The 21582-nt window shown below is 52.4% G+C and overlaps 1 protein-coding gene across 5 annotated transcripts in view; it reads right to left on the reverse strand.

Moving 5' to 3' along the window:
- Window positions 1–4099: 4099 nt before the first annotated feature.
- Window positions 4100–21582, reverse strand: part of PER2 (period circadian regulator 2) — a 56265-nt gene continuing 38782 nt past the window's right edge. For 4 of the 5 annotated variants that reach the window (XM_009183464.4, XM_021924208.2, XM_009183465.4 and 1 more), the window contains 11 exons: window positions 20915–21040; window positions 20047–20131; window positions 18589–18736; window positions 18368–18492; window positions 17035–17199; window positions 15766–16020; window positions 13027–13814; window positions 11726–11888; window positions 10671–10863; window positions 9169–9319; window positions 6194–6583 (listed from right to left, as the gene is read on the reverse strand). In XM_009183464.4, the coding sequence (XP_009181728.3) occupies window positions 6434–6583; window positions 9169–9319; window positions 10671–10863; window positions 11726–11888; window positions 13027–13814; window positions 15766–16020; window positions 17035–17199; window positions 18368–18492; window positions 18589–18736; window positions 20047–20131; window positions 20915–21040 (2349 nt within the window). In that variant the 3' untranslated portion in view covers window positions 6194–6433. Of the gene's footprint in view, window positions 6584–9168; window positions 9320–10670; window positions 10864–11725; window positions 11889–13026; window positions 13815–15765; window positions 16021–17034; window positions 17200–18367; window positions 18493–18588; window positions 18737–20046; window positions 20132–20914; window positions 21041–21582 lie in introns of all 5 variants that reach the window. The other variant, XM_003908154.4, reaches the window with a different exon arrangement.

Here is a 21582-nt window from a genome sequence, read left to right on the forward strand (position 1 = left end):
AGCTGGCTGAGCTAGGCTGGGCCCCCAGCCCGGCCTTCCCGAGACCCCCGCGGGGGCGGCACCGGGGCGGCGACCCCGGGGAGCTGCGGCCCTGCCTGCGCTTGTTTCTCTCCGTCTGCTGCTCTAGGACCACTGATCTGCCGCGCGTGCGAGCAGGCGTCCACCCGTCCGTCGGTCCGTCCACTCATTCATTCACTCATTAATTCATTCATTTCCCTCCTTCACCGATGGCGCCTCCAGAGCTGAGCGCTCGGGCCACGGGCCCCAGGAGCTGCTTCCCTGGGGTGCAGAGCCACAGCCAAATCCCTGGTCCCCGGACCTAGAGGGGTCTCAGGTCCCGGCTGGGGTGGCTGCCAAGTCCCGGGGAGGCAGGGTCCATTGGGCAGCGGTGGCGGGGCGGCTCGTGAGTTTCCTCCGGACTCGTCCAGACGCCGGGCCGGACCCCCGACGCCGCCCTCCGCCAGCACTGGAGTCCTAGTGGGGGGGGTCCCCTGTGCTCCCGCCCGCGCCGCTCTCCCCCTGGGCTCTGCTCTCCGGGTCACTACCCGCGTCCCGCTCTGAGCTCCCCCATCTCCCCCTAGTCCCCGTTGGCCCCCCGGGCCCCCCCCCCCCCCCCCCGCACCCCGCCCGCCTCCCTCCCCCCCTCCTCGTCCTCCGCCCCCCCCCCCCCACAGGCCCGCCGAAGCTGCCGTCTGGTCCCCGTAACTTGATGCCTGTGACAGTTGGCAGCTGCGGCCGCTTCGGCGGAGAAAAGCGGCGGCCGCGCCAAGAGCGACAGGTGTTGGCCGCGCCTTTGTCTCGCGCGCTTTGTCCCGCGGGCAGGCGGCGGGCGCTTGTCCCGACTAGACGCCCGCGACCCCCACATCGCGGCGGGCCGCCCATCTGCCGGGTCCCTCCTAGCCGCGGGCGGGGTGCGTGGGCAGTGGGGCCGCGCCCTAGGGCAACGCCCTGGGGACCCCGGCCGGGCTCCTGCGACGTCAGTCCAGACGCTGCGTGGAGGAGCCGGAACGCGGAGACGCCTTCTCGGACCCCAGCCAGCCGACCACCAGCCTGCCCTGCACAGCACCTGCCTTCCTCAGTCCCCTCTACTCACCCGTGCTGGGATCGTCAGGGTCTGTTCGGAGCCCCTCCAGGCTATAAGCGTCCCTGGATAAGGGCACAGTCTGACCTAGGACCCCCTGTCCACCTCCCCGCACCCCCAGCAGAGCCTGGCCTCACAGAAGCGCTGCTAGGTAGGGAAGGTGAGGGGTGTCCCTGGCAGGATGGGCTGGAAGGCCGCGTGGGAGGAGAACATCACGGGACCCCAGCAGCTGAGCGCAGCGACAGGACTAGGCTGCAGACCTACCGCCCCACTGCCCCTAGAGAGATCTGAGCGGCCTCCCACGGCCCCTTTACTTCTGCCTCTCCACCAGAGGGACCCCTGCAGGCTTCCCGCTGGGTGAGTTTGGTGAGAGGTTTGAAGGCTCCCAAAGTCACCTAAGTCACCTCACTGACCTCTGTAATTACCTGGGACCCCCTCCTGCCCGCTCCCAACTGTCCCTGCTCTGGCTCTTGGTTGCCCTGTGAGCAGGGTCCTGAGATTTCCCCCAGCCCAGCATCACTCACCTGGGTGTGAAACTACCCCTTTACTTCACACACTCCCCACCTGCCCAGTAGTGGGGCTGGCAGGGTGGGGCTGGCAGGGTGGGGCTGGAGTGGTGGATCCCAAGGAAGTGGATTATTGTTCTGTGACTTCACTCTCCTTCACCACTTAGACATCACCCCAGAGAAGGAGAACGCCCACTCCCCCAAGTGACTACAATGACATTTCCACTACTTTGAGAAACTGTGATAGGGAAAAATAAACTCACTGATATTTCTTGTACTCCCAAGTTTGCAAACTGATTTACACTCCTCTCATTATCCAAACGAACAAGGCCAAGTAGATGTTTTAGGATGCTCTCATCCTAAAACATCTGCTTTATGTTAGGCAATTTATATTGCAACAGGATGATCAGGGCCCCAAAAGAGGACTTTGGGTAAAGCCTGATTGAACACTTGATTGGATAGGGAACTGGATTTCAGGGGCAAGGAGGACATGATAAAGGCAAATGGTGCAAGCAAAAAAAAAAAAAAAGCAACTAGGAACTCTAGGGAAAACAAAAGCTTCCCAAGAAAAGAAATGTAGCCGGGTGCGGTGGCTCAAGCCTGTAATCCCAGCACTTTGGGAGGCCGAGGCGGGTGGATCACGAGGTCAGGAGAACGAGACTATCCTGGCTAACATGGTGAAACCCCGTCTCTACTAAAACATACAAAAAACTAGCTGGGTGTGGTGGCGGGCGCCTGTAGTCCCAGCTACTTGGGAGGCTGAGGCGGGAGAATGGCGTGAACCCGGGAGGCGGAGCTTGCAGTGAGCCCAGATCACGCCACTGCACTCCAGCCTGGGAGACACAGCGAGACTCCATCTCAAAAAAAAAAAAAAAAAAAAAAAAAAAAGAAAAGAAATGTAGTCTTAGCACATTACTTGGCTCAGGAGACAACAGTTTTCACAGCCACAACAATGTAACACTGTTCAGAGGGTTTTAACGTTTAGAATTAATCTATACAGAAGGCAAGGAAGGATTGTTTATGGTTATGGGACATGATATAAAGTTGACCTTGTAAAAACAAAAGACAGGTGATAGGAGTTATGAGAGGGGAGGCTAAAGGGAGGACTAGGGACCTCAAAAGCCTTGTCTGACAGTGGAGTGGGTGGGGGTTGAGGGAAGGAGAGTCTGTACATCAGCAAAATCCTTCTTGGTTGGACTGGAAGTTGCCCAAGGTCCCCTCTGCAAGGTCAGCTTCAGTTCCCTTTAGCAGTGCACTGGCCTGCTGGCATAGCCTTTTTGTCCCAGAAGCCTGGCCTATCTTGGGGTCACCAAGCCCTCCCTCCCTCCTTCACAGCAGCCTCCCCTAGCCAACACTTCCTGCCATTTGTCCCTTGGGCCAGTCCTGCCTTCAAAGTTTGTCTGAGTATGGACTTCCTGAGCATTTGAGCCCTTTAATCTCCCTAGAGCCAGGAACAGAGGCCAGCAGAGGCTGGGCAGGGTGGTGGTTGCTGCGGGGGACCAGTTAGCAGTGGGGGTGGCAGGCCATAAATCCCTGGGGGGAACAAAGGCAGCTGCGGCCTGTAGACTGTCCAGGCCCCTTGTGGGCAATCTGCCCAGGAGACTCAGAATCTCCATTTAATTTGGAAATAAAACCCTTGGGGTTATATGGTAAATAAAAATATAATTAAGAGTCTCCCAAAAGCACTCAGAGGTTCAGTGAAACCACCATATTTGGCCATTTAGGGCAGTTTGCAGAGGCCTCTGTGCTTGCTAGGAGGACTTTGCCTTTTATCCCATCAGCACTTGGAGTTAGGAAGCCAGGCTAGCAGACAGAGGAGAGCCCCTCCCTCTGCTCGGGGAGCTTCTGGGAGGCGGGGCATTGGGTTCAGGATCCATTCAGTTCTGTTTCCACCCCCAGGGTCATGGTTTGAAGAGTGGGAGGGGTGGCGAGCAACTCTTAGGGCTTCCACAGTTTTGGCCTCACAAGGCTTCATTCATCACTGTGAGAGAAGGGCTGGGGTCAGGGGACTATGCTGCCCTGCCCATATCATTCGCAATGGATACATGTGACCTTTCTGGTGGAGCCTCCTGACCGCCCCACCTTTAACCCTACCTAGCCTTGATGACCCAAAGACAGGCAGCCAGCCTGGAAAGGCCAGGTAACCCAGGGCAGCGATGCAGGGAAGAGAGAGGTGCGTGGAGGCAGAGCTGGGGGTACTCTGGAGCTGAGCCAGACAGCTGCACCCCTCCAACTGAAAGTGAAGACTGTGGGTCATAACACGATTAGGTTTGCATTACACAAAGTTCATTTCTGCAGCCTGAAGAAGGGTGTGTGTGTGACACACACAGGAAGAAAGGGAGCCAGCAAGAATCAAACGCTATAAGGGAGCTGACTGCGAGGCAGCCTTTGGGATGTAAGATTCTTTAATGCAGAATTTCTGGAGTTCCTTTAAAAAAATTTTTTTTTAATAATCTTTGATCTCTATTCAGGTTTTCTTCTGTGCTATGTGAAAAATACATACAAGTAAAAATAAAAATATACTCGCTTTATTTACCAATTTTCTAAAAGGCAAACAGGTCATAAAAAGACACAAGCAGTCAAACAAATCTATTGCACTGGGTAAAGAAAGTTTGGTTTGCACACGAACAAACCACTTGTCCAGCAAGGCTCAACAAATCATCACACAAACTCTGAGAGCTTATTTACATATCTTTTTAAGGAATATATTAAAAAGAAGGCTCAGTTTAAAATAGAGAAAAAGTGTTTAACACCTGTATAAGCACACACACTAAAGAAAACATGACTCGATGCTTGGCATCATGTAAACAAATTCACAAGATGATCCTATTAAGTCAACTGCTTGGCACGCGCTGAAGCTACAATCAATGAGCATATATTAAATAACAAAATAATGCTGATGGTAAACATTCATAACAGCAGAGTAAGATTTTGGCAGTTTTGTGTTTCAGTAACATACATGTAACCTTAGATTAACACCTATCCCTTCATGATCTGACTTTAGAGGCAAGAAGCAGTTTGTAACAGCTAATTGCCGTAAGAATGCAGACTGCTACCTTATCGTAGGCATAGGCAGGTGATGTTACTTTGTAAATTAACGAAAAATTAAAGTGTTCTTGTGTTTACGAAAAATAGGTTTAATATTCAGGCATAAGATGGTTTTACTATGAAAACCTAGTGGATTACAAAGAGATTTCACTTCCATCAAAAAACAGAAAACCCTGGTCCAGGTCGGGCGCGGTGGCTCACGCCTGTAATCCCAGCACTTTGGGAGGCCGAGGTGGGTGGATCACTTGAGGTCAGGAGTTCGAGACCAGCCAGGCCAACATGGCGAAACCCTGTCTCTACTAAAAATACAAAAAATTAGCTGGGCGTGGTGGCGGGCGCCTGTAGTCCCAGCTACTCAGGAGGCTGAGGCAGAAGAATCACTTGAACCTGGGAGGCAGAGGTTGCAGTGAGCCGAGATGATGTCACTGCACTCCGGCCTGGGCAACAAGAGAGAAACTCCATCTCAAAAAAAAAAAAAAAGAAAAAAAAAGAAAAAAAGAAAACCCTGGTCCCTTTTAAGCCTCATAGTCTTGGTCCAATTTTAAGTCAACTGTTCTTCAGTGATAACTGTGAATTGCCACCAGGGATGAATATTAAATTTTCCAAACCATCTTTGGAATATACAATGCAACATGAGGTTTTGTAAAAAGTTGGGCAGACTGGCCTCACTTTTCCCCAAGTGTCCAAATGACTTAAAAGTGCTGGGGACACCGGCAGAGGCCTAAAGCTGCTCCGAGAGGTCGGGCTCATGAAAAGAATGTGGGCTGGGCACCCAACCCAGGGTGCAGCGGGAGAGGTAAGCTCACTGCACCCCTGAAAATACAGACGCAGTTGCAAGCTGTGGGACTGAGTGGCAGTGGCTGCTCTCAGCCAGAAGATGTGATGTGGGCTTGGCTGGGTGGAAGCTGATGTCTGGGTGGCTCCAACGAAAGAAGACCAAACAGGACTGGGTCCCACATGTGTTGGTCACAGCCTGGTTTGCAGAGGGAAGTCACCATAAAGAGATGACTGATGACATATTTCAATCTCCGTATCGGCCATCATGGTCTGAAAAGGAGACAAGAACGATGCAGAAATATGCAGAGGGTCTGCGTGTGCATTCATCCGATGGAGGTGGCCACACAAACCACTAGGCTTCTTTAGTCCAGAGCAAATGTTTCAACTTTGTTCACTACAAACAAAAGCTATGTCAGATTGAAATATTGACCACACCAGAAGCCAAAGCTGTTGGTTTGCCAAACAATGCTTCACACCATGTAATGTGAAACGTTTTGAAAGAAAACTAGGAGAGGCTGCTATCTCCACTTGGTATGTAAAAAAAAGAAAATCTACCTTGACTAAATGATAATTCAGATAAAAAGCAGTCCCCAAGAGAGGACAAAATTTGATCTGATCCAAACATCCTGGGAAAGCTCTGGAAGCCAGAGTCCCCAACTGGTGCAGCAGACAGAGGTCTCATCACAGTCACAGGACTTCTGGGAGCACTGAGGCAACTTCCCTGACATGAAGAGGCGTTTAGTCTTTCTCAAGTTAAATAACAGCTAAAGTCTCTTCCCATCCCACAAAACTCTACATATATATTTTATATATAAAAACATATTTCTTTCCAAACCCTCCCCACTCTCCAGTTTTAAGTCACCCCTTCAGAAAACTATGTTGTTTTTTTTTTTTTTCTAAAACAAAAAAAGCAACATGAGCGTATGTGTCCATTTCAGTGGAAACAGCCATGAAGATCTTTCGTCTCTTCCAAGCACCACCTGTGTAGCTTGCTGGCTGCCGGGCTGAGGTGGGGTAGGGGTTACGTCTGCTCTTCGATCCTGTGATTCAAGGGGGATCCATTTTCGTCTTCTTTGGTGTCCGACACTTCGCTGAGTCCCAGAGAAGGAATATCTTCCTCATATGGTATGCAAATATTACCTTTTTCCTTGTTTTCACAGTAAACACATTCCTTAAAAGAAAAAAAAAAAAGTGAAATCAGTAACAAACTTGAGATCTGAGTTGTTCCAAAAGTCATTCAAACTGGCTGGGTGCGGTGGCTGATGCCTGTAATCCCAGCACTTTGGGAGTCCGAGGCGGGCGGATCACGAAGTCAGGAGATAGAGACCATCCTGGCTAAAACGGTAAAACCCCGCCTCTATTAATAATACAAAAAATTAGCAGGGCGAGGTGGCGGGCGCCTGTAGTCCCAGCTACTCGGGAGGCTGAGGCAGGAGAATGGCGTGAACCCGGGACACAGACCGTGCAGTGAGTGGAGATCGCGCCACTGCACTCCAGCCTGGAGTAAGACTCCGTCTCAAAAAAAAAAAAAAGAAAGAAAGAAAGAAAGAAAAAAGTCAAACCGAGTAAGGAGCAGGTGACCAGGTGTCAGCCAGGAGGCAGCCGGCAGCAAAGGCAAAAATCCCTGCCCCAGGAGCTGGCACTTTGTAGCAGAGAGGGACAATGACTAAGAAGGGCTCCAGAGGCATAGAGTATATGGAGGACATCTGTGATTTTCAACTGGACATTCACAGCAGACCACAGAAAAGGTGACACAATGGTTTTGAAACGCATCCACACTCTTTGCCACTTCTCGCTCAAAAGGTGGGGCCTAATTCCTTTCTCCTTAACCCTTGGCTGGAGTCAGGCATTTGCCTCTAACAGAGTATCTGACTTCTGATTCTAGGTCCTAAAGGCACCTTGGCTTCCTCTTTTTCTCTCTGGGGAAGTCACCTGCCACGCTGTGAGGACATCCAGGCAGCCCTACGGACAGGTCCCCACGGCAAGAAGCTGAGGCCTCTGCCAAGAGCCAGCAGCGCATGACAGGCCTGCAAGTGAGGCTCCTGGAAGCTGGTCCTCCAGTTGGCAGGTGACAGAAGCCCCCACCAGTATCTTACCATCAACATCAGCAACGACCCTGAGCTAGCAGTACCCAGCTAAGCCGCTCTCAAATTCCTGACCCAAAGAGACCATGCAAGAGAATACATGTTTGTTGTTGAAGTCACTAAGTGTTGGGCCATCTGCCATGCAGCAAGAGATTACTAATGCAGCAGCGGGTGGAAAACAGACTCTAAGGCAGCCAGGGTGAGCCACAGGTCTCTTTGAGGAAAAAGGATTCCAAGCAAAGGGCTGGGTACATGCGAAGATCCTGTGGCAGGGGCCTGCCAGGGCAGTCCGGGAAATAGCCAAGGGGCCAGTGTAACTGGAGAGGAGGGAAGGAGAGGAGAAACGGGAGATGAGGTAGATGTGGATGGGCGGTCAGACGTGTATGACTTTGCAACCATTTATTTTGATTGAGGTGGCACAGTGCTGGCAGGGATCTGAACTGTGGGGGACAGATTCTGACTGAGGTGACATGGGGAGCAGTGAGTGTAGCTTCGAGGCCACTCTGACATGCAGGGCTCATGCCATGGAAGCATCCTCATGGCTTGGACCTGTGTGGTGATGCTGGAGGCACTAAGCGATGGGCTTCTATCTACCTTCAAGGTTGAACCCAGACAATTTGCCAACCAACTAGCTGGGGCCTAAGAGTAGAGCCTGGGATGCCTCCAGGGCTTGCAAGGCGTGGGGGGGTGGGGGGGAAAGAGGTACAGACACTGAGCCGGAGGGTGCAGAGAAGAGGAAGAGTCTGTGGGGAGGCCAAGAGGTCAGAGGGACAGCCTGAAGAGCACAGGGCCTGGAGGCCAAGGGCAGCAAGAGCCCCCTGGAGAGAGCCGCTCACTGCTCCCAGTGGTCCCTGGGATGAGGACTGAGAAGTGACACTGTGTTTGGCTGCTGGAGAACTTGAGACCTTGACAAGAGCAGCTTCCATGGTGTGTGTGGGCGAGGGGTTGGCAGAGAGCAGGAGAGTGGGGCTGGTGTGCCCATGGGGCCACTGGAAGGACATATGCCTGGAGAGCATGCCAGCAGGAACTTGTTTTTTCCACCATTATTTAACACTCTCCATGGACACTGACGGTTTGTGATAGGAGAGGTTTTTTTGTAAAATCAAAAACAGAATTGAAAGAAAGAAAACACAGATTTCAGCAAGTGACTGAGATTAGATTTTTCAACCTTTTTGGAAACAATGTTGAAAAGCCACTGGAACAAAGTTATTTGAAGCAGACCTAGTGTTGTCGTGCCTTTAAAAAAAATAAACCTTTAATCTTAGAAGTTTTTTTTTTTTTTTTTGAGACGGAGTCTTGCTCTGTCGCCCAGGCTGGAGTGCAGTGGCGCAACCTCAGCTCACTGCAAGCTCCGCCTCCCGGGTTCACACCATTCTCCTACCTCAGCCTCCCGAGTAGCTGGGACCACAGGCGCCGCCACCACGCACGGCTAATTTTTTGTATTTTTAGTAGAGATGGGGTTTCACCGTGTTAGCCAGGATGGTCTTGATCTCCTGACCTCGTGATCCGCCCACCTCGGCCTCCCAAAGTGCTGGGATTACAGGCTTGAGCCACCGCGCCCGGCCTAATTTTACAAGTTTTAAATTGATAGAAAAGTTGCAAAGATAGTACGGAGAATCCCCATCACAGAGCCTTTTAGGGCTGTATCAGAAATCAAGTCCCATGAGCTTACTGCCACGTCGATGGCTGCGGGCAGGCCACCCGTCTGCATCCACTGGTGGACCTCGCGCAGCTCCTGCTTCTGACTCTCCGTGAACCTGGGCTGGAGTTTCTGCAGGAGCTTCAGCTTCTCTCTGTCCTCCTTCAAAACTGCTTCTAAATTTCTTCGCAAGATATTTAGAAACTGGTAAGCTTTCAAATGTCTTAAGGGTTTCTGTTTTTATTCTTTCAGTATAAATAATGTAGTTTTAGATGATTTTGTTTAATGCAAATTTCCTTTTCTTTAAAAAAATTACCGTTTAAGGTAACTTAATCTCCCTAGTAAAGTATCTAGTAAAGTAGTTTTTCTATGAAAATGATGATTCTGGTCAAGATTTAATTTTACTATATTTTACAACAGGCCTGGGAGTTGGGTATCTGCAGGTGTAACCTTGTCCCCTGGGGCTTGGTTCCACAACAGGCATGGTTCATCTGGGAGATTCTTGCCAGCAGGATGGCCTTCCCCTGTCACTGGCCAGTGCTGGTCTGGACTACAGCTACCCTGGAGATGGAGCCTCCATATCCACTAGCTGACCAGAGGACTTAGGGCTTTGATAGGGTTTGGCTCTGAGTCCCCTCCCAAATCTCATGTGGAACTGTAATACCCATGTGTTGAAGGAGGGACCTGGTGAGGGGTGGCGGGATCATGAGGGTGGTTCTCCCACGCTGTCCTGGTGACAGTGAGTTGTAATGCGATCTGATGGCTTTATAAGTATTTGGCAGCTCCTCCTTCGCTTGTGCTCTTTTCCTGCAGCTTTGTGAAGAAGGTGCTTGCTTCTCCTCCCTTCCATGACTGTAAGTTTCCTGAGGCTTCCCTGGCCCTGCAGGGCTGTGAGTTAACTAAACCTCTTTCCTTTATAAATTACCCAATCTCAGGTATTTCTTTACAGCAGCGTGGAAACGGACTTATACAGGGTTCGTTTTTCCTTCCTTTCTTTCCTCCCAGCTTCTCCTGCCAAGTGGGTGCTCCGCAAGGGAAAGGACCACATGCAGTTCCCTACGGCAGCCTGATGTGGACGCAGAGCCCCTGGGTCACTGCAGAGCAGCCAGCTCCCTGGGCTGGTCACCTACCTTGACACTTGGTTCCTTCAACTCTAAGTCAGACAGACAGACACACACATCCCATTTACCTCACAGGGTTACTGGGCAACAAAGCAAGAGATGCTGGCACCAATGCTTTGTAAAAGTTGAGCGTGGCACTGTGAAGGAAGCACCGGGAGCCTGTCTTCCTCGAAGGCCACAGGGTGTGAATCCACAGGGCCCTGGCTTACCCTGGCCACACTGCAGGGCCATGGCCATCCTGTACTAGCCTGGTAGAATTGTCCAGAGGGAAGCCTGCTTCTCTGCTGCACTCAACTAAATCTCAGTCTTTCAGAAGGGTGTCCTGCCCCATCTGAATGACCTTGACCTTGCTGTTTCTGGGAACTCCTGAATCCCATCCCTCCCCAGGTGCCTAGGAAAGCGCTGGGTGGTTACCGGGAAGGCAGCTGGTACGTCATCATGACGCTGCTGTCCGCATCTGCCATCAGCAGCCAGATGGGATCCTGCAGGACGCACTTAATGAAATGCTCACTTTCTTCCATACCAGTGTTCATTTTTGCTTTGTGATTATTCTCTGAGGAGTCAATGCTTCCAAAATATTTGCTGGTATGACTTGTGTCACTACTGCCTTTAAAAACAAAAAACATGGTGCATCAAAACCTTGACATATGAAATTAAACCTTGCATAATGTGCTTCCTCAAAGTCAGAATGATTTGAGAGAGCCCAGCCCCTTCTTAGGTATTGGGTATCTGTGCCAGTGCACGTTCCCCTTCTCTTCCCACTTCCTGAATGCTCTGGGTAATTAGGAAACAGGATCTCTGCTAGTGCCATGCAGGCGATTCTTTCCTGTGAAGCCCTGAGCAGCTCAGATGGAGCTGTGTGTTACAAGCCTTGACCTTCTCTCCATCTCCACTCTCACCATCTCCGATCATGCGGACCACAGGGCACTGCACTGCAGTTTCCCACAAGGGGAGGCAGCTGGCCTGGAGCGCTCCCTAGCCAGCCTCACCTGTGCAGCAGGCCTGCGAAGGGGGACGAGGTGAAAGCTCCCTCCAGAGAAGTAGGGGAGCTTCAATTTTGTGGAGTGTGTGTGCATTTCTGGTGACTGAGATTCCAGATCACATGTGAAAGATCCCAACGGGTAGAGGCTTGCAGGTGCTTCACACCCTCAGTTCACACAAGTGGAACTAACGCAGGAAGGCAAACCACTATCTGGGGAGTCAGAGGGATGGTCCAACAAGGAGCCAGGGTGAGGCCTGCAGGCACTGAAATCAGAAGCAAATAGGGAGGATGTGGAATTCTGACTAGCTAGGGCTGGCCATGCTGAACAGGGAGTGTGTGTCTGTGTGGGTGTCTGCATGGGCTCTGACAGCTGCTTGGGGACTGCCGGTGATGCCTGTCCTGAGCACAGAGGCTGGCCTGCGATTCTGGAGCAGTGCATCCTGTGGGAACCTCCCAAGTGCCTAACACCCCGCCAGGGCCAACATACCTGCCCGACTCGGGGAGGTGTCGCAGCCCAGTGAGCCAGAGCCCAGTGACTCCGAAGCAGCAGAGCCCGAGGCTGAGCAGAGGTCCTCATTCAGCAGGAGGTTTAGGAGGCCGCTTGACGTGGAAAGGACGTCACTATTCTGCGTGTCTGAGGGTTCGTCACGCTTTAGGGACAGGAATAGGGGCTCAGTCAGGACACAGCACATTCAGCAGGGTGGGGGTGGGGGGCATGAGTGGGGCGAGGGTGGAGGGGAGCTGTGGAGCGGCTGGGAGGTTCACGACCAGGGAGGGCTTAATGAGCAGACCACGCATCACCACCAGGCCTACAGTGCAAATTCCACTGGTGCTCTATGGATGCCATCTAACTACATTTAATTTTGGGAGAGTCACACGGAAAACGGTAATAGCTGGGCTCCAGCGGGGAAAGCCTCAGGCTGCTGCTTGGCCACAGCCCCCTCCTCACATGCAGCAGACATGGACGGGGAGAACGCCTCTCACAGCACCCCATGTGGGTGCTGCCTTGGGGGTGAGGGAGGGGCCTGGCCTGGGGAGCATCCCTGACTCTCCTGTCCTTGGAAACCCAGACTATAGGCCCAGGACTCCAAAAGCAGGAGCCCGGAGGTGGCAGGAGGACTGGGAGAAGCTCCACAGATCTACACACTTGCACTTCCTCACTCAGGAGCCCTAGGTCCTCCAGCCAAGGCAGGGAATCGCCTGAGGCCTACGGACCGCACTGCTGCTGGCGTTCCCACACACTTGAGCTCATTCAGAAACACAAGTGTTTAACTGCAAATACAACTGCCATTTCATTAACTGGTTAAGAATCCCACACAGTGTCACTATGCCTGCGGAGGATGGAAACTGAGGTCCCGCTGATTTTAGGGCTGTGTCCTCCTTCGTCTCTGCCTCCACCGGGGCCACCTGAGTCAGGCTCTGGCGCCACGCCCCGAGGAGCCCTAGCTCTGGTATTTAAACTGACCGTGCTTTATCTTTGAAGTGTCATTTAAAAATTCGAAGCCCATAAATACTGTCAAGTCACATGCTGCTTCTGGACTCTGTATTTGCCACAATCTCTCCTCCTTCATTCAGATTCCAAGACAATAAAAGGCTTCGAATAATCTACCCTGATAGGATTAACTGGGAAGCATGAATTTCTGGCACACACATTCATGGCAAAACCTACAGGGTTTGGTGGAACCCTCAATCGTGTAACCCCCATGTCTGAACTGAGGATGTGCGGCCGGCCTGCCAGGTGTGCTGTTTGCTGCCTGCTTTGGGGAAAGAGCATCAGAAAATCCTTACGGTCAGAGGTGCCTTCGGTTGCTGGTCCCGAGAAGTGCCAGGTTTGCAGTCCGCCCCCACAACTGCTGTCTCTGTGGCCCCTGTGGTCCCCATGGCCCCAGTGCCACCCTCAGGGGCTTCCTCCAGCTGCAGCAGGTTGAGCTGCAGGGGAGAGCTGCTGCGGGACTGGAATAGTGGCGGGGAGGCTCTACCCATGGCCGATGGTGGGGTGGCCCGGGTGCCTGGACAAGCGCATGGCTGTCTGGGGATCGAGGTCCGGCTGGGGAACTCGGGCTGTGAGGCAGAGGCCATCTCGGATGTGATTGTGGGGTGGCTCGGAAATTGAGGCTGACTGGGGAAGAAGGCCTGGGGCAGGTTTGGGGTCCCCGAGGGGAAGGAATAACCAGGTAGCATGAATGCCATGACAGGGGCCAAAGGGGCAGGGAAAGGTGGGGGCTGGACTGCAAACTGGTGCTGGAGGTCCACGGGCACCGCAGGCACTGCGAAACTGGCATGGGGAGGTGCGGGGGTTGCCGCCACAGTCCCTGGCGCTGGAAACACCGGCAGGGAATAAGCTGGCACTGGGGCAGGAAAGGGCACGGCCGGGCAGCTGGACTGGGACGTGTCCGAGGGTGACCAGGCTGTGGTGTTCAAGCCCACGAGTGGGGGCCGGGCGGGCAAGGGCCCCCCAGATCCGGTGCTCTCAGATGAGTCTCGAGGTTTGACCCGCTTGGACTTCAGTTTTCTGTTCTTTCCTGGTTTTCTCCAAGGTGAATCTATTCCGGAAGTATTTCTTAGTCCAGGGGCAGCTAATGCAGAAAAATAAACATTTGGAGTTAAAACTTTAACTCCAAATTTGAAGACACCTCTTTGTCCAACAGTCCTGGGTTTCCAAATGCTGGCCCAGGGCCCGCCTGGCCCACCAAGCAGTTTTCCCTGACCCTCAGTGAAGTGAGAAAAATCAGGGCAAAACATCAGGTTTTTTCATAAAACTAAATTGAATCAACTTAAAAGACAAACTCTTAATTGCAGGATCACATTCCTTATTTTCTTCTGGTATTAATGTCCTTTCTTTTATGAAATGCTAATATAGTAAGTGGTAACAAAAAGTTCTTTTTGTTAAATAAATACATTAAAAAGCTGTCACGTCTCTGCTGTTCCCCAGTATTTGCGGGAAAGAAATGGTTTGTGAAATCTGAAAGGTAGGAGCCACCGACCTCCTCTAGTTTTCAATTTATAAGCACTATCACTACTGTTCCTTAAAGAGCTTCCTCTTTCACCTGACAAACAGCCTGAGCAAGATCAGAGGAGACACTGCCTGGCAACCACATTCTTCTTCTGCAATGACAAGTGCTGTGGAGTAAGGCTTTCTTCAGGAAGATGGAGGGACTCAACTGGTAAAGGAGGGACTGTGGGTATGTCCCCATGGCCTCCCTGAGGAGTGGGAGGGGGATCCAGGGAACTCTCGGTTTCCTCTCACATCATGCAGAGTGACTGAACTCTTGCAGCAGGTGTGCGGGACATCTGTCAGCTGTGCCAAGGCGGTCCCATGCCTTTGGGATGTGCTGAAAGCAAATGGGCTAGTCCAACGCAAACTGTTATGTAAATGGAGGTTTTGCAATTCAGTCTATCTGGTGTCCTTCCCCAAGAAATCCGTCCCCTGGTGGGAACACTGGCTAAAGCACCGGGTACCTGGGATATCATGTATGGGTCTGGTAGGGCTGCCCTAGACAGCTCTGTAGACCGTGCACTGCATAAGGCTACGGAGTTGTCTGGGGGCAAGCAAGAGCGGGAACTCGGTACTAGGCTGGTCCCATGGGGTGGGTCTTCTCAGGGCCATGGAAGGCACCTTTTTCTAATTTCTACAGAGGTTCTCTATGGGCTGGCCGTAATTCTTGAATCTGGGGAAGAGGGAGAGAAAGGAAAGAGTGGAGAAGACAAAATCCTTAAGGCAGCTATAGGCTTAGTTTCTTACACATTTCCTTTTGTGTGTCTGCCCAGAGACCCGGGGGAGCCGGTTCCTTGTGGTGAGTGGCTTCCTGGGCTCACCGGCTCTGATCCCTGTGCCAATGTCCCAGGGGGAATGGAAGAGGCAGCATCTCTAACAAGCGCAGGCCCTGTCTGGGGGTATGGGAAGGAACTGGGGGATCAGGAGCCAGATTCCTGAGCCAGGAAAGGGGTAAAGAAGCTCATCTATTTTACTTCATCCCTTGACCTTCGACCCCCGAAGTGGCACCTGGCCTACAGAGCGGCTTCCCACAGCATGACCATGGACTCTGCCCGACTATGGAGTCCGAAGCCCAGGCCTGAGGCTGGCCCCGTCAGGACGGTGCATCTCCTGGGGAGAAGGGCGCCATGAATGGTACGCCCCTCCTTCCTCATGTGCCCAGCACCACATGCCCATTATCTTGAGGTTGAATTAGCTGATTCTCTGGAGGTCCCATCCAGGTGAGGCCCCTGCCCACATGGTTACTCACGCAAGAAACGTGGACATGGCAGCACTGCCCTGCCATGGCTCTGCCCTCCCCGGGCACTAGCCTGGGACTATTCCCCGGGGAATGCGAGCTGACATCCTGAGAGCACTCCCCTGGTGGGAAGTTCTACAGAAATAGATGGCGTTGCCAGGGAAGTTCCAACAGCTGTCTTACATGTTAATGCTTCTGAAACTGGACACATTTCACATTTTGAAACCAGCACTGGACTCAGTACCAACAGGAATAAAATTTTTTAAAACCCACTTTTAATTTGGGTATCACTTACTTCGTTCACTTGGCTGCCCCTTGGATCTTTCTTGTAAGTAGTAATGGCAGTGGGACTGGAAAATACTGAGTTTTCTTATTTCTTTGAACTTCTGCAGGAAGCTCTGCTCCTCCTTCTGTGTGTGTGCAGCGAGCACCTCCTTGGTGAGGCCCAGCTTCTTGAAGGGCTCCTTCTCTTGGCTGAGACCACAGGCCAGGGCAGGGCCCACCAGGCAGTCCAGGGATTCTGGCCCACTCACAGCATCTTCCACCATCTCTGTAACACAAGAACCCAGGGCTCCAGTCCACACATGCCCTGTTTGTTTTAAGGCCACACTATATTCATGAACAAGACAAATCATTCACCTATAAAGTGACTTCACCATGCCTGTGGCATGAGGATGAAACTCACAATGTTTTCATTTAGCTTTCCGAGAAAATTCATGGCAAAAGGCAAGAAGCAGGGCAGGACAGCCCTGACAGCCAAGTGCTCAGGAACCTGGGGGCTGAACAAACTGAAACGTGGGGACCCTTGGGCTCAACTCTGCTGTTGAAGATATCCCTGGGCTGTCCTTAGCTTTCAGAACACCAGAAACTTGGGTCAATGTGCTGAGTCTTTCTGGGTTTGGGACCGGGCTTGGTGACAGTTGGGACCCTGTGGGCCCATGAGGCAGACAGGATAGGGGACAGGCAGGGCCACTGACCATTCTGAAAGGGAGGGCTTGGGGACCAGATCTTGGACATACACTTTTTCCTCATCATCTCCCTCTACCTAATAAAGAACAAATTCAGGATTCATTTTAATCCTAATATTCTAAAAAACAAGAACACTCAGCCACCAATGCACTCATTGTAAATCTATTTGCCACCTGTACTAGTTCCTCCCACAAACAGGGAGGGCTAATGGTTGCACCTTCTGCTGGGCAGAGGAAAGACCCCCAAGGCCCGCCCAGGGAAGAGGGAGGTGGGGCCTCGCTCCCAGTGCTCTCTCCGCACCAATTAAAGGGGATAAGATCTTGCACCACAATTGACCCTCCCGCACTGATGCCAGAACAGACAACTGTCACCGGAGAGCACCACAGGGCAACAGGGACCAGGACAGGTTGCTGCCTGGGCCCTGGCTGGCCACACTCCACCCTGCATTTTACACAACTGGATTTCCTGAAATGCCCCCAAGGGGCTATGGTGGGGTTCTTCTGCACTTAGAGAAAGAAAAATTTAAGATGGCAAACTTCTTGTTTTCATGTTTAAAAATCAGACTTCTCTCTGATCCAAGAGCCCATGGATGTACCTAATTCCGGCTGCGGCTTCTTGTCTCCCACATGGACGATGGTGCTGCTGTAGCTGCACTGGCTGGTGAGTGATGCCACACTCTCTGCCTTGCCCGGCAGTGCCAGCGAGGTCAGGTGTGTGCTGACTCCCGTGTGGCTGTTCACCCTGGAGGGCGGCTCTGCCTCTTCATGAGAGGAAGGGGGGAACAAACACAAGCATGCCATTACAATGCACTGTGCAGATGAGGAACTGACACCCGAGTGCCCATACAGCTTCCACACCAGGGTGCACACAACCCATCCCATCCCATCTCATCCCACAGATGCTCTGGCCCGGGCATGGGATGATTTGTCCCCAGTGTTTATTCACAGGAGAATAGTGGAGAAGAGCAAGTTCCGAAACGGGAGCAGTTACACACTTAAATCCTGAGTCCTCTGAGGGCAGGCGCAGCAGCTTGGCAGCTGCAGGGAACGCTTGGTGAGGGGCTCTTGCCTGCAGCCAGGCAGCCTTTCTTGCACGCCTGTGGGCGGGGGCTTTTCTGACAGTCAGGAGCCAACCATAATCTGGGATACTCTTTTCTTTCTTTCTTTTTCTTTCTCTCTTTCTCTGTCTCTCTCTCTCTCTCTCTCTTTCTTTCTTTCTTCTTTTTTGAGATGGAGTTTCGCTCTGTCACCCAGGCTGGAGTGCAGTGGCGCAATCTTGGCTGCAACCTCTGCCTGCCAGGTTCAAGAGATTCTCCTGCCTCAGCCTCCCAAATAGCTGGGATTACAGGCATGTGCCATGATGCCCGGCTAATTTTTATATTTTTAGTAGAGATGTGGTTTCACCATGTTGGCCAGGCTGGTCTCAAACTCCTGACCTCAAGTGATCCACCCACCTCGGCCTCCCAAAGTGCTGGGATTACAGGCGTGAGCCACCACGCCCAGCTGGGGTACCGTTTCTAAACCTGGTGGCGAACATCAGCAACACCGACAGCGTTTAAGCAGCCTGGGATTTAATGTGATTTCTGGGGCATGTTAACATTCAGGGACAAGGGACCCTCTGAGACACACTGGAAAGAAGGCCTGCTCTAGACTGACAACTCGAGACCAGTGTGGCTCCATGAGGGGGGTCAGGGGACGGCCCCAGGCCTCCAGCAGCCCCACTGGGTTCCTGTTCTCAAAGCCACGGCTCTGACAGAACCATCTTTGCTTCTAGCTCCTAAGAAGGGTGCTGACTTTTGAACTACTTTCATCATGTGAAGAAGAGCCTACCACCCTTACACTGTGTCCACAGAAGCCACAGGGACATCTAGTCTCTCCAGAGACTATTACATTATTCCACGTGTGCATGGCTCTGAACAGGTTAGATACCTCCGGCATGTGGCCCTGGGCTGACTGTGGCCTTCCGCTTATCACTGGACCTTAGCGTTGGGACGTTTGCTGGGAACTCGCATTTCCTCTTCAGGGTGGCAGCCTCATTGCAGCTCTCCAAGTACCTGTGTGAAGGGCATGAACCCCGGGTGAGGCCACACAACACGAGAGGTGGGAAGGTGCGTGAGATGGTGGAGACTCGGCTGGAAGTGCCGGTGTACCTGATGACGCTGTCCAAGCAGCTGATCTGCTGGTAGGAGCAGGTGGGCTGGTCCTTGCAGGCCAACTCCTCGGGGAAGCTGGCCCCCAGGCTGTCCTTTTCCACGGCAGGGACAGCTTTCATCTCTGCTGGGGGATTAGTTTGCATTTCTGAAGGAATGGCAAAATTGTTCTTTCATTAATTTTTCTCCCAAAGAAAACGCTGTGTACTTAGAAAGCATTTTCGTTCTACCTGAAGACAGGGCTGGGGGCTCAGAATCTGCTTCATGGGTATGGAAGCCTGGGGACAGCCTGGCATCTGGCAGCCCTGTGGGCACGAGCACCACAGTGCCGTCCACAGAGAGACCTAGGAGGGAGGTGCTGCCCAGCCTGGTGTCTGCTTCTCTCTGGGGTCTAGGCTGTCCCCAGGGGTCAGGGACTCAGCAGTGGGAGACACCAGTTCTCACTTGAACTCTTAAACTTTCAGGGCGAGAGCCCACGTACTTTACGCTCCTCCTGGGCCAGGCCAGTTTTCAAGGTGATCCCTGCTAGTAACAATTATGATGGCAACTGCCTCCTCACTGTGCTGTGGATTCGACTCTTGCCCCCACAACATTCATCACGTGCCTGTCCCCTAGGGGCCCTCAAGCAAAGAGCTGTGTCCAGCTCATTAATGTGCCCCCAACACCCAGCACAGAGCCCAGGAGGCCGCATGTCCACCAACACATCCCCAAGGCCAAAAGTCCTAGCGGTGTCTGGCCAGAGTGTTCTCCACAGGAGACTTCGGCCTGAGCACAGAGACTGAGCAAGGGCCCACCAGGGGAGGGGACTGGGATGCATGCATGTGAGCACACACGTGTCTATGTGCATGCTGTGTGAGAAATGCATGCGGGACAGAGGAGCAGCATGAACCTGAACCCACGCATGACAGCATGAAGCTGCCTGGGAAGTATGGTGCTGTGATGAGGAAAGGGCTGCGGCAGTGGGGGTGGGCTGGCAGCCCCTGGGTGGTACTCTCCACTTCAGACAGGTTTGGTTGGAGTGTATGTGGATGCTGGGCAGGCTGTCGGCAGTTGTCTGTGTGTGTGTGAGTGAAGGGTGTGCAAGTGTAAACACACAGCCATACAGCCACTCTGTACAGCAAGAACGAGCAGCCCAGGCACACCCAGCGGGCAGGCCAGGGTGCAGGAAGGCACACCTGGCCACAGCTCCCCAGGCCTGCACACCTAGCCACACCCCGCCAGGCCTGCAGGGCGTCAGGCGCCCAGTGTGGACATCAGTACTTGCACTGGCTGAGTGCAGAGAACTGGGCTGCTCTCGCCTCTTGGAAGCTGAAGACTGTGCTGAACACAGAAGAGGGTGTGGCACGGCTACAAGGTAGACTCCCTGCCAGCCAGAGTCAGCATTCAACCCAGCTTCCCTCTTCTCACACGGCCATACTCTAGTTTCAGTAAGGAAATGTTGAATTTTTTTTTTTTTACCTGTAACGGAATTTTTCTTTTGTTCTCCAGATTCAAGAGAATAAAGACTTCTATTTTTCGTCTTGTTACCATTTTTATAAATTTCCTTGAAGAAAAACAAAATGAACACGTTATTCATTCTAGGAGACCTCCTTCAGTTTGTCCCCCAAAGTGAGAACAGAGGATGGCTGAAATCATTTCAGCAACACAGAAGGAAATTGTGAATAAGAAATCTCACAGGTGCAGAGCTAAATAAAACCTATTTGATGATCCTAAAGAGTAATAAAAATAAAGCAAAACGGCACATTACATTTTCTTCTTCTTTTTTTTTTCTTAGACAGAGTCTCACTCTGTTACCCAGGCTAAAGTGCAATGGTGCAATCTTGTCTCACTGCAACCTCTGCCTCACGGGTTCAAGCCATTCTCGTGCCTCAGCCTCTCGAGTAGCTGGGATTACAGGGGCCTGTCACCATGCCCGGCTAACATTTGTATTTTTAGTAGAGATGGGGTTTCACCATGTTGCCCAGGCTATTCTTGAACTCCTGACCTCAGGTGATCTACCTGCCTCAGCCTCCCAAAGTGCTGGGATTACAGGCGTGAGTCACTGCACCCAGCCCACATTTTCTTCTTTCTATCCTAGTTAAATCTTCACTTTTGTTTGTTTTGTCTGTTTTAAATAATTTTCAACCAAACACTTAGCTATGGTTTCTAGCTTTTTCAACTCTTAAGAGATTAAAACGTCCCAAGTGAACAAAGTTTAGAAAGGAAGCAGAAACAGCTGCGATGATGACGCCTCTCCTAACTGCCAAAGGTTGTCCTGAGTGTGCTTTCTAACTCTGGAGGGACATCCACAAACGCATTTTCACAGGGAGAACGGAAGGGGACGTACGGCTCTCCTCCGGCGTGAGTCCTCGTGGCCGTTGCTGTCGCTGGAGGAGGTCTGGCTCATGAGGTGCTCGTGGGACCCGTTGCTGCCCAGACTCCCGTAGCCGCTGGAGCCGCTGTGGGGGACGGGCTGGGGAGACAGCAGACAGTGCTACAGACACAGCCAGGGCTGCTGAGTTGCACATGTGGCCCCCTGCCAACACACCCTGTTTCACAGAGAGGATGGTGACCTGCCTAAGGCTACATGACAAAGACCAGGGGAGCTGGGGTTTGAACCCCAGGGTCAGCTCCAGAGGTTGACTCCTGGCCTCCAGCCGCGGTGCCCCGACCCAGACATGCAGTCACTGAGAAGACGGCACCAAAGGCATGTGTCCAACCCACTCATCAACGCATGGCTGCAGCCAGCCGCACCTCTCTGGAGGGGTTTAAAACAAACAAGATGCGATGACAGCTTCACTCCACAGCCTCCGGGAACTGAGAGGCAGACACCTACTCAGGCGTGGGGTTGACTGCGATGGGCCTGATTTTTTAAGGGACCTTGAGTACAATGTCCCGTCCCTAAGTCCCACTGCTCTGGATTAGAATGAGCCCCCACACCACTGAGAGGTCACTCTGGGACTATGCAGCCTGTGTCAGAGCACGGGGTCTGCACATGTCCTTCAGCCGCTCACT

Source organism: Papio anubis, chromosome 10 (assembly GCF_008728515.1).
Source record: "Papio anubis isolate 15944 chromosome 10, Panubis1.0, whole genome shotgun sequence".
In the NCBI taxonomy this organism is placed as follows: domain Eukaryota; kingdom Metazoa; phylum Chordata; class Mammalia; order Primates; family Cercopithecidae; genus Papio; species Papio anubis.